This window comes from Oncorhynchus gorbuscha, linkage group LG26, assembly GCF_021184085.1.
Source record: "Oncorhynchus gorbuscha isolate QuinsamMale2020 ecotype Even-year linkage group LG26, OgorEven_v1.0, whole genome shotgun sequence".
NCBI classification, from domain to species: domain Eukaryota; kingdom Metazoa; phylum Chordata; class Actinopteri; order Salmoniformes; family Salmonidae; genus Oncorhynchus; species Oncorhynchus gorbuscha.
Genome location: NC_060198.1, coordinates 26098556 through 26110861, shown reverse-complemented (window position 1 = coordinate 26110861; position 12306 = coordinate 26098556). Strand labels below are relative to the sequence as shown.

At 47.9% G+C, this 12306-nt stretch overlaps 1 protein-coding gene across 14 annotated transcripts in view; it reads left to right on the top strand.

The window, feature by feature from the left end:
- Positions 1–12306, top strand: part of LOC124016439 (supervillin-like) — a 33056-nt gene that overhangs the window by 16537 nt on the left and 4213 nt on the right. For 11 of the 14 annotated variants that reach the window (XM_046332000.1, XM_046332012.1, XM_046331998.1 and 8 more), the window contains 22 exons: positions 734–882; positions 2188–2422; positions 2870–3393; positions 3678–3726; positions 4870–4920; positions 5114–5176; positions 5365–5442; positions 5666–5822; positions 5941–6036; positions 6131–6211; positions 6367–6568; positions 6904–7076; positions 7264–7419; positions 7554–7690; positions 7950–8097; positions 9054–9199; positions 9484–9659; positions 9758–9896; positions 10249–10710; positions 10942–11044; positions 11162–11369; positions 11481–11614. In XM_046332000.1, coding sequence (XP_046187956.1) covers positions 734–882; positions 2188–2422; positions 2870–3393; positions 3678–3726; positions 4870–4920; positions 5114–5176; positions 5365–5442; positions 5666–5822; positions 5941–6036; positions 6131–6211; positions 6367–6568; positions 6904–7076; positions 7264–7419; positions 7554–7690; positions 7950–8097; positions 9054–9199; positions 9484–9659; positions 9758–9896; positions 10249–10710; positions 10942–11044; positions 11162–11369; positions 11481–11614 — 3667 coding nt within the window. The remainder of the gene's footprint in view (positions 1–733; positions 883–2187; positions 2423–2869; positions 3394–3677; positions 3727–4869; positions 4921–5113; positions 5177–5364; positions 5443–5665; positions 5823–5940; positions 6037–6130; positions 6212–6366; positions 6569–6903; positions 7077–7263; positions 7420–7553; positions 7691–7949; positions 8098–9053; positions 9200–9483; positions 9660–9757; positions 9897–10248; positions 10711–10941; positions 11045–11161; positions 11370–11480; positions 11615–12306) is intronic. The other 3 variants (XM_046332004.1, XM_046332005.1, XM_046332006.1) reach the window with 3 other exon arrangements.

Below are 12306 nucleotides of genomic sequence, written 5' to 3'. Positions count from 1 at the left end.
CCAAACAGGTGCTGCTCTCGGATCCAGACAGGGCCTTGTATAATAGTACTGTACTAATATATCAGGAAGCCAGACCACAGAGTGCATGCAGATGGACCCTTCTGTTCTTAGTTTACTCCCATTGGTCAATGTTTTACTGTTTATGTAGCCGTTGGTAGCCTGTCGAAACCTAGGTGAAAAGTAAGCCAGGGACTATCAAGCCATGAACAGGCATTAACAGGTGGTTGTAATTAGCCCGTAGCTAGCTCCTGTCAGGCTGTCTGGTATAGGGGGGAGGGAGGGCCAGGAGGGAGGGGACTGAGGGGAGGGCCAGGGAGGTAACGGTACACTACTGAGGGAGCTCTGGTTACACTGTGACCTGCAGGCCTGGCATTCTATCCCTCTCCTCTACCTTCTTACATAGGCCACCCACAGCACCTTACAGATCCCTGGTTTATTCACCAGCTATCCGACCGCTGCCTACAGTACTGCACCTCCATTCACATGCCAGGAAAGGGAGAGACTTTCAATGAAATAGATGGAAAAAAGGAGAGGCCATTTTTTTGTCATTTCTCAGTCATTTCAACCATTATATGCTCTGTTTGATCTAAGTGTTGATTATACACCTGTGGCAAAGGCATTATTGTGCAACATGTCATGGTCAGATATTACATATCAATTATCAACATAAATGTTATGAATGGCTTTTTCTCTCACTTTCTTTTTCTATTCTCCCTATTTCTCTCTGTGGCAGGAGCTAGAGAAGACAGCAGCCCCTGAGGCCTCCTCCTTTCTGAAGCCTCGCTCTGGCTGCGCCACGTATGAACGCAGAGGACGCCGCGGCAACGGGAACCGCTCACTCACTCAGCCAATCACCTGTGAGCAGGTGGTGGTGGCCACCAGGTGAGCAGGGTCAAGGGTCACACCTCGGTGGTTAATGGACAAGGATATATTGTATCGGTTGGCAGTGAGGTGTTGGCAGACCGTATGCAAAAAAACATTGGCCTCTCAGACATCAAAATTCCTTGCCCCAGTGGGTTGTGGAATCCACATGGAAGGCAGGTTATGAGATCATAACCGATTAAAGTTGTGATACGGTTTATGGTATACGGTTTATGTATAGCATTCTAGATAATGCATTATAGTAAGACCTTTTGGTATGATACCTCTTAGATGTAAACTCCCCTAAAGAGGGGACTAGCGTGCTTTTGGTACCGGTTCCGACCAACATTGTTGCTTATAAATCGGTGTGGACACCGTAGATCGAAATGGCTTGCATTCAGCAGTAGCCCTAGTCCTCTTCCACTTCTGTGACTCAGGCTGTGACATCACTTGAAGCTGGGATGTCCCGCCTACCATTTAATTCGCTCTTACGACGGTCCATCAACTCCTGGCTGAACACTTCACAGCCACTGACAAAGCATATGCCTGCAATCCTTTAGATCCTAGCGCAGCAGGAGAGCGTGGGTTCGTCGCTCTAGCACATTCAGATGTCGATTTATAGCCAATTTTTATCAAAGTAATCGAAGATAATTCATAGATTTGAAACAAAAAACACTTTCTGTTTGTCATAGATGGACAATATTAATATGAGGTGAAAGGCGATTGCATAACGAATTCAGGAAGCCAAGCTAGAACCCTGTGTGATGTCCAGAAAGGTAGAGGCAGATTATTTAATCAAGAGAAACCTTAAGAAAATATGCCAAACATACAAATATGTGTTTTACAGATAAAAGGAAGGTGAAATCTTACAGTTAGTCATTTTGCAATTTGATTGTACTATATTTAGAAAGCATATAATATTTTCAAGCCCTATTCATACAGATTTGTCGAATAGATAATACATCATATAAAATATTTCATGTTTTTTACTGTGTACTTGGGTTTGTGTCCTCAAAAGTGACTGCTCCTCAGGAATCTATACCTATTTTTACCAGTAAGGTGAGATTTGAATCTTTCTCGCAGTCTAAACATTACTAGGTATTGTTTATGACCTTCTCATGATAAAATACAATTTTGGGTATGTCTATTCAGGCAGAAATCTACATTTTGCCATTACATTTAACAGGTTAAAGGTTGCAAATATCTCACATTGTGTTCCACAGTTCCTGTCAGTCCGCATTTGAATTAACAGGGCTGTTTCTCTATTTGAACTATTCTTCCATGGCTTCCATTCACCATCCTTCTTCTCCTACCTATCTACCCCAGCAGCACCCCCCAGCCAGCAGAGTCAGGCGAGGCCCAGGCTGTGCAGGCCGAGGCGGAGGCGGTGGAGGACGATGAGAACAGTAAGCTGACTATGAGCGAGAAGCTGGCTCTGTTCAACAAGCTGTCCCTGCCAGGGAACCAGGGGGATGCCACTCCCCATGCCCCCCCAGAGAGACGCAGGCAGAAGGGGGCACGCTACCGCACACAGCCCATCACCGTGGAGGAGGTCAGCCTGGTGAGTGGGTGTGGGACCAAGAAAGACAGCCTTAGAGGAGTGGAAGAGGGAATATTAGAGATTACATTAGCAATTGTGTGTGTGTGTGTGTGTGTGTGTGTGTGTGTGTGTGTGTGTGTGTGTGTGTGTGCTGGATGTTGACGTGAGCATGAGTAGGTGTATGTACCCCAAATTGAATGTCACACGAGCCTCTAACTGTTCTGAGCACTGGAATCATCAATATATTTATTTGATCAGTATCAAACCAATGTCGACCATATCACTGTCCAGAGGATAACACTACACTAGCGCCCAATTCAATCACACTAAAATTAGACAGGTCCAAAATGATGACTCAGAAATATGTAGTAACCTCTTAGCTTTCATGCCAATTTACACTATTGTGATGAGTAGAATCTATCATCTCCATGTCTCTGACAGTATTCTCCTCGCTTTGTCCTCCCTCAGCTCCAGAAAGGCCCCATCCAGCTGCCCCCACTGCGCCTGTCCCCCACCCTCGCCGACCGGCAGCGGGAGCAGTCCGTCAACCTGAGGCCCAGTGAGGTGCGCCAGACCCAGCCTCGACCCGGGGCCGACGTGGAGCCTAACACAGGACCTGACCCGTCCCAGCAGGGCCTGCAGCAGCGCAGGGACTCTGAGCCAGGAGAGATCAAAGGCATCCTGAGGAAGAGCCCCTCTGGAGGACCAGAATGGGACCGAGACGGAGACACTATGAGGGAGGGCAGACCGCAGGACCAGAATGGAGGAGGGGGGAGGGGGAATGGGGTGGAGGAGAGGAGGGCAGAGAGACATGATAATGTACCAGTGCCTCGTAGAGAGAGACCAGCCTCCTCGGCCCCCTGGAGACAGAGGAACAGGAACCGGAGGGAGACGGTGGCCGTGTGTAGCCCAGCCAGGCCCTCCTCAGAGCAGGGTCACACCCAGGAGGAGAGGCAGATGTACCCCCATGGGAACACCACTGGGAGAGACAGGTACACGATTAACACAAGAGCTAACATACAGGCCTTTTAAATGACGTGTCTGTGCGTGAACACTGCTGGAATGTTGTAACCCTGAGCATGTATTGAAATGTGTGTGCTACAGGAGGTCTGCTAAATGACTTAAATGTAAAGGAGGGATCTCTATTGCTGAAGCGTCATGGAAGGTTTGTCCTCGTGTTTTCAGGTGTGCGCGTACGCGAGCGAGTGAGTGAGCACGAGCACAAGAGAGAGATTTGCATTGCTTTTTCTTAGACCTCCCCTCTGTCTCTGTGCAGGTTGTCAGATGCCTCCAGGGAGGAGGAAGAGGAGGAGAGGGGGAGCAGGGTGAGGAGAGACAGATGCTGACATCACTGATTTGCATTGGAAATCTCACACGGACTGAGCTCATGTGTTTCGGAGCCAGTTGGTTGGCTGTTTATAGTTGATTTGGGTCTGCACTTGTGTTTAGCATCTTGAATATTTAGGCTCAGAATCCCAATGGGGCAAATCCAGTCTTAGCCTGGAAAAGCAGAGCGGCGGACAGCTGTGGACACATCCTTCTCAGTCAGATAGATAGATCCACCACAGGAGGCTCCCAGACAATCCCTAGTCCCCAGGGTCGGTGATACTATGGCTTGGCCCCACTGTAACACTCCACACCAGCCCAGCCCAGAGAAAAGGCCCTGTCTTCCACTTGTAGTCTCTAATCCTCGGCGTGGCTCTCTGCAACTAGTTGGGTTTAGTGTAACCTGTCAGTCAGGGAAAGAGGGGAGGATGAGGGTCACCAGGGGGACCGATCACAGGGGAGATAAGAGGGGATGCTGTCCACACGCTGCCCAGAAATGATATCGAAATAGTAGATTTATTTAGAGAAAGGTGAAAAAGTTCAAAAGGTGCTGTCGTGCGTGGCCAGGAAGGAGGAATTAGTTAGCTGTGTGACTTAAATGTAAATGTAAATGTAAGGTTGAACAGACATGTTGTGAGGGCTGGTTCAGGAAGCCGAGTGCTTAACACGAGAGTTTGTTGTAGTTTTGCCAGTCCACTGAAACCAAAGGAGCATCGTAACATCATAGCAGCTCTACACCAGCCCCATATCTTACTATGCATTCAATCCCCGAGAGCTACCATGCGTTACTTAGATATGGATGCAGCTTCTGCTGGTGCTAATGCCCAGGAATGGGCTGAATGGCTCTGAATGACATGTTAACAGTTAGACTTAACAGATAGAGGCTTCCATGAACCACCCTTTTGACCCCATTCGGCCCCCTTAGCTGGACAGTGTTGACACTTCTCTGTGTTGTGTGTATGTGTGTGAGAGAGAGAGAGACCTTCATACCTTTTGTGGATGTTTCTCATTGCTCTTCACCCGCTCTTTCTCCTATTTGCCATCTCTTTTTTTATGCTATTCTCTCTCCCTCTCACCATATTTTCTTCCTTGGCTTCTTTGCCGACCACACCCCCTCTCTGCTCCAATGCTGCCCCCTTTAGGAAGACAGTGAGATCTCCCACGATGCACCAGCTCTCAACCCTCAGTGCTGGGTAAGCGGAGTGCTGGCTCTGTGGCAGCCTATTCCCTACATAGTGCACCCTCTTGCCTACAAACCTCTGTGTTTGGTTATTTCAACCAAACTTATTACCCTGGTTTGTTGACTTATGTTGCTCGTCCAAGTCATATCAAATCTATTCTGTTCTACCCAATCCTGGGCTTATTCCTTTATCCCCCCCCCCCCAGGATCCTGTCTTTTCCTCTGTCTATTCGAACAGTACACCTCAATATGTCATGTGTTACAATCAGGTGAGTGTGTGTGCAAGCACCTGTTCAGGTGCGTGAGTGTGAAGTGTGTCCATCGCACGCCATTGCTCCTCAATATTCCATTTAAATGTACTTGCTGGAGTGCTGTGATTTGCGTTGTGTTGAGACTGCAGTGAAACATGTTGACGTAGTTCCCCTTCACATGTCCGTTTTTTGTTCTCCCTCCTCAGACCAGCTCTTCCTATGAGGCCCAGGAGGTCTCCTCTCCTACCCAGACCCTCTCTCAGCCGCCGCAATGGAGACAGAAGGTGACCCACACACACACACACACACACACACACACACACACACACACACACACACACACACACACACACACACACACACACACACACACACACACACACACACACACACACACACACACACACACACACACACACGCAAAGCCACACACACACGCAAAGCCACACACACACATACTGGTAGGTGTCACTGTACAGTCGCTGATCCCTGTCTCTGCCCATGCAGCACGCTAGACCAGTAGAAGAGGAGGAGCTGCCACAGGCGTCGGTGGCTGAGCGCATGAGAACCCTACAGGAGAGCGAGGAGCAGTGGAAGGCCAGAGGGAGAGGGGCCGCCAACGGCTCAGCCCAGTACACTGTGGCCGGACGCATGGCAAAGAGAGGTAAAGGTTTCCCTCTTTCTCTTTCTCCTTTTTTTCTTTCTCTCTCTCTCTCTCTCTCTCTCTCTCGTTCTCTCTTTCTTTCCCTCACTCAGACCTGTGTGGGATTGTCCCATTGCAGGTTTGGTGTCCCCTGTATCGGACATACACGAGACCCATCCATCTCACACTAAGAGACCCTCCACAGGAGCCACAGCAACAGCATGCCCATGTGAAGGTAAAAATAACCCATCCACAAAAGAGAAAAGATGTTTGTGTCTGGTTTGTGATTGTAGATCCTCCTCCCTGACCTCTGGTTCTCCTCTCAACAGAGATCTCCAGTCACCCTGGGTTGGATGTGGAAGAGGACACAAAGCTGGACAAACTGGATTCCATTGTGGACAGGCTGAATAGTACGATGATTTGTCCAAACCTCAGATTAAGAGTTGTCTAACCGCTAGTGTCTATTTATTGTCTAACTTCCTGTGTTTTTCTCAGTGATGCTTTGAACATCCTAATGAAGAGGAAAACCTGTAACTTTCCATGTTTTACCCTTCTCCTCCCCCAGCCACTCCCCAGGACACGCCCCTGGAGGTGACCTCAGGGAGGGTGAAGGAGGTCATGACCCCTGATGACCGGGAGACGTGTGGTGGTTTCTACAGGGAGGTGTTGCCCCCCTCACCCTCTGCCCTCGCTGCTGGGGCTGGTGCTGCCAATGGAACTGACCCGGAACAGGACCTCAGTGCCCTCTGCCAGACCAACACACCCATGTGAGTTTGTTTGTTTGTTTGTGTGTGTGTGTGTGTGTGTGTGTGTGTGTGTGTGTGTGTGTGTGTGTGTGTGGGAGGAGGGTGTGTGTGTGTGGCTGTGTGTTTGTGTTTACATGTACACTTCTATCTAGTTGTAGGATTGTCTTCATTGTGGGTGTTTGTGTCTTAATGCCTCTTTGTGGTGTGTGTGTGTGTGTGTGTGTGTGTGTGTGTGTGTGTGTGTGTGTGTGTGTGTGTGTGTGTGTGTGTGTGTGTGTGTGTGTGTGTGTGTGTGTGTGTGTGTGTGTGTGTGTGTGTGTGTGTGTGTGTGTGCGTGCGTGTGTGTGCGCGCACAGGCTGACATCAGAAGTAGCGCAGCACAGGCGGTCGGTGCGTCCGTCCCGTAGGACCCAGGGCTCCCGGAACCCTCTGCGTGCTCTGGCGGCCCGCGATGACATCAGACAGGACTTCATGGGAGAGAGAGTCACCATGGCTACCATGAACACTAACAGGACACAAGTGGAGAAGAGTGAGTGACGTTAACATATACCAGAGAGATATCTCTCTTTCTCTCTATATTTTTCACTCTCTCTCTCTCTCTCTCTCACTCTCTCTCTCTCGCTCTCTCTCTCTCTTTTCTTTTTCAATCTGCTTATATACTGTTTCTGACTTTCCCATCTCTGATCTCTCTGTCCCATGTCTGTCCTACCCCTCAGTGGCCAAGAATTCCAACATGGCTGACTCAACTCTAGCAGGTCTGGCCAGTACAGAGGACTTCAGTAATGTCGATCTGCGTGTTGTCACTTCCACAGAGTCAATGACGAACAACAACAACCTGCCCATCAGCAACCTCATGCTCATTCACATCAAAGGTCGGTACAGATAGTGTGTGTGTGTGTGTGTGCGTGGATGTGCATATGATTACGTTTATGAGTGTGCATATGTGGATATGTGTGTGGATACAAACTCTCTAATCAACATGTGCGTGTGTTCCCTACGGTGCCAGGTTGGCATCATGTGCAAGTGCGTCTAGTGGAGCCCACAACCAGGTCTCTGAACAGTGGAGACTGCTTCCTGCTGGTCACACCCACTCACTGCATCCTCTGGAGCGGAGAGTTCGCCAACACAGCAGAGAAAGCCAAGGTACGACTTCGACGCGACACACACATTGTATCACATGCTGACTGTCTACTCTCTATTCCTTGACTAACTAGATCCCTGGCTTGTATTGTTCATGAGGGATTCCCGTTGGGCCTCTTATTCGTCTGTAATTCAAACCATATATGGTTTTTGAATAATACCATTGAAGTACATTTTACATTTAAACACAATGTGAAGCCACTGATTGTTGCCAGTTATAACTGGTGATGATGTTTCCCTGTCTTCTGCTGTCTCTGTCCAGGCGTCAGAGCTGGCATCATTGATCCAGACCCAGGGGGATCTGGGCTGCCGGGCCTGTGGGGTCATCCACCTAGAGGAGGGGGTCAATACTGACAACAGCCTGGCCTCTGACTTCTGGAACCTTCTGGGAGGAAAGACACAATACGGAGGTCGGACTAGAACTAGTCACCAACCACTCTGTCACTCAGTAGACAAAACCATAAGAACTGTACAAACTATGTGAAAATCCTATTAAAACAACCAGAACAGCCTTTTAGGTAAGTAAGTCAGTAAGTAAGTAAACTAAGTCACTCAGTAAGTCAGTCAGTCAGTAAGTAAACTAAGTCAGTCAGTAAACTAAGTCAGTAAACTAAGACAGTTAGTAAACTAAGACTGTAAGTCAGTAAACTAAATCAGTCAGTAAGTTAACCAAGTAAGTCAGTAAGTTAGTAAACTAAGTCAGTCAGTAAGTCAGTAAACTAAGACACTCAGTAAGTCAGTAAACTAAATCAGTCAGTCAGTAAGTAAACTAAGTAATCAAGTAAGTCAGTCAGTCAGTAAACTAAGTCACTCAGTCAGTAAATTCAGTTAGTCAGTTAGTCAGTAAACTAAGTAATTAAGTCAGTCATTCAGTCAGTAAACTAACTAATAAAGTCAGTCAGTCAGTAAGTAAACTAAGTAAGTCAGTAAACTAAGTCAGTCAGTAAACTAAGTAATTAAGTCAGCCATTCAGTCAGTAAACTAACTAATAAAGTCAGTCAGTCAGTAAGTAAACTAAGTCAGTCAGTCAGTAAGTAAACTAAGTCAGTCAGTAATTCAGTCAGTAAGTCAGTAAACTAAATCAGTCAGGAAGTAAACTAAGTAATTAAGTCAGTCAGTCAGTCAGTTAGTAAACTAAGTCAGTCAGTAAACTAAGATACTCAGTAAGTCAGTAAACTAAATCAGTCAGTCAGTAAATTGAGTCAGTCAGTCAGTCAGTCAGTCAGTCAGTCAGTAAAACTAAGTCAGTCAATCAGTCAGCAAGTAAGAAACCAAGAAAGTAAGTATGCAAGACACCAGTAAGTGACCATTTGCGTCTGTCTTTGTGTACTGTATGTGTGATTGTATATGTGTGTGTCCCCTGTAGGAGCGGGAGCCCCAGAAGAGGATGAGCTGTATGAGAGTGGGGTGGTGGAGTCTAACTGTTTGTACAGGCTGGTGGAGAACAGACTAGTACCCCATGAGCAGGCCTGGGCAGCCATCCCCACTGTCTCCCTACTGGGACCCACTGAGGTCAGTCCCTCCTTGGATCCCCCTGTGTGTTTCTGTGGCTTCTCATCCATTGCTGCCTTGGTGCTACATATAAATCAATGGGTTTTTAACTCAATACAAAGATTATAAACTGGAATGCCATCTATCAACTTTTGTGTGATTTTCAACACTACAGATAGAGCGTCTGCTAAATGACTTAAATGTAATGTATCTGATCTCTGAATAGTTCTCTCTCTCTCTGCCTCTGTCTCTCTTTGTCTCTGCCTCTCTCTCTGCCTCTGTTTGTTACCCTGTCTCTCTACCAGGCCCTGGTGTTTGACTTTGGCAGCGAGGTGTACCTGTGGCATGGGAAGGATGTTGTCCCTGGCGACAGGAATGTGACTGTACAGCTGGCCCAGCAGGTGTGGGGTGGTCCCTACGACTACAGCAACTGTAGGGTCAACCCACTGGACCCCACACACTGCAACCCCAGCATACAGCCGTAGGTACACACCACACATGTGCTTACATAGTAAAATACCTAATTTAAATACATACTGTTGTATTCATTGATACATTATGTGTGTGATTTGTGTACAGGCAAGGTGAAAGACGGCCCGGCTGGGCTCTGTTTGGCTGTGTCTCTGAGCACAAGGAGACAGCCCTCTTCAGGGAGAAGTTTCTGGACTGGTCTGGAGATAAGGAGGAGACCGCTGCAATGGTGGTGGAGGAGGCACAGGTTAGTGAGAGAAAGATCAATTCAAATCAAATTGTATTTGTCACATGCGCTGAATACAACAGCTGTAGACCTTACCGTGAAATGCTTACTTATCAGCCCTTTAACCAACATGACCTTGTAAGGAAAAAAGGTTAAGAAAATATTGACTAAATAAACAAAAGTAACAATAAAATACTAATAACGAGGCTATATACAGGGGTTACCGGTCCCGAGTCAATGTGCGAAACACATGACTCAAAGCCAAATAGGACCCATCCTGTACAGATTCAGAGTGACTGTGAGAAAGATGCCTGATCTTCTTTGACCGTATTTCTCCTCTCCCTTCCTCTCTCTACTGTGTCTCTCTGTGCAGACTGCCATGCCAGTGTGGCCCCAGCAGAGTCCCCTGCTCCAGCAGCCCCAGCAGCAGTTAGAGTGTGTGTCTCTGTGTGCGTGTGATGCCAAGGCACTGGTGGCAGGGCAGGGGGTGGCGGTGCCAGGGGACGGGGCGGTCCCTACAGTCCTGGGGGGGGTGGACGTTCAGAGGGGGCATGGTATTGTACACCTGGAGGACGGGCGGCAGGTGGAGCTGAACACTGTTGCCGTGGATACCTGGCACATTCAGGAGTTTGAGGACAGCGAGGCCCAGCTGGAGAGCCCAGGGCAGCTGCATGAAGGAGACACATACCTTGTCCGCTGGACCTATACTCTCAGCCCAGCGGATCAAAGCGGGGAGCCTGGGAGGGAGTGCTCTGCTGTCTTCATCTGGCAGGGCCGGCACTCCAGTATCAATGGGCGAGGCGCGTCTGCCCTCAGGAGTCATGAGGGAACACAGGTGGGTGGTTCTTCCATCTACCCTCTTAAACCACCCATAGCCTCAGTTAAAACCATAGAATCACATATAGGACATGCAAATTATAGGATGTCTATCGTTAAACCTGCCTAGCATTTCAGAGGCCTGCGTTTAAACCAGTGTTATTGCTGAGAAGGATGCCTTTGGTTGTTGAGTACAGTAGGCTCGTTGACTGATGTTTCTACCTGTGTTGTTGTTGTTGTCCTGTTGAAGGTGATGGTGCCTCAGGGGCAGGAGCCTCCATGTTTCCTTCAGCTTTTCCAGGGAGGTCTGGTCATCCACAAAGGCTGCCGAGCGGACACCACCAACAACACAGGTGGGATATTACCTTGGCTTTACCTCCTCTAATTTAGGTGGGGTGTGTGTCCGGTTGTGTGTCTATGTGTTCTGTGTAGACCTGTGTTCCTAACTGCAATCTCACTATGTCCTGTAGGAGTCTGGCGTCTGTTCTGTGTGCGTGGGGAGCTGCCTGAGGAGGCCAGTCTGTTGGAGGTGGACTGTCGCTGTGGCAGCCTGCGCTCCCGAGGTTCTCTCATACTGCTCAACAGTCAACAGGGGGCGCTCTACCTGTGGCATGGCTGTAAAGTCCACGCCAGCTCCCGGGAGGCAGGCAAGAGGGCTGTGGAGCGACTCACTCAGATGTAAGTCTCACTTCATGGATGTGTTCCTGTGCTTCTGTGTGTATTCATTTGTTGGAATGCAAACAGTATTAATATGTGGGTATGTGTGCTTTCTGCTGTCTGTGTGTTTAGGTGCCCTCCTGAACTGGGCCTCAGCAGTGAAAGCCCTTTGAGGGTGCAGGAAGTGGAGGAAGGGGCGGAGCCTGTCGAGTTTGGGATCGCTATTGGGCAGCAGGACAGGAAGGCCTATGACTGCATGCTACAAGGTACACACCTCTCAGCTCCTGTTCATACCTGTAGAAAACACACCTTGTCAGACAGTGCCGTGAAAAAGTATTTTCCCTTTTTCTAATTGTCTCTACTTTTGCATATTTTTTTTATACTGAATGTCATCAGAACTTCAACCAAAACCTAATATTAGATAAAGGGAACCTGAGTGAACAAATAGCACAACAATGACATACTTACTTCATTTATTTCATGAACAAAGTTATGCAACACCCAATGCCCCTGTGTGAAAAAGTAATGACCCTTTACACTCAATAACTGGTTTTGCCACATTTAGCTACAATGACTCCAACCAAACGCTTCCTGTAGTTGTGGAACAGTCTCTCACATCGCTGTGGAGGAACTTTGGCCCGCTCTTCTATGCGGTAACTCAGCAACATTTGTGGGTTTTCAAGCACGAACTGCTCATTTCAAGTCCTGCCACAACATCTCAATTGGGATTAGGTCTGGACTAGGCCATTTTCATGTAGACTTGATTGTGTGTTTTGGATCATTGTCTTGCTGCATAGCTCATCTGCGCTTCAGCTCTGATACGGAGATTAATTACATTCAATAATATAATATGCAATAAATATGCAAAAGTAGAGAAAATGACCAATGGGGCAAATACCTTTTCACGGCACTGTATTTAACGGAATACCTGAAAGTTCAGAATAACCTGAACAGATAT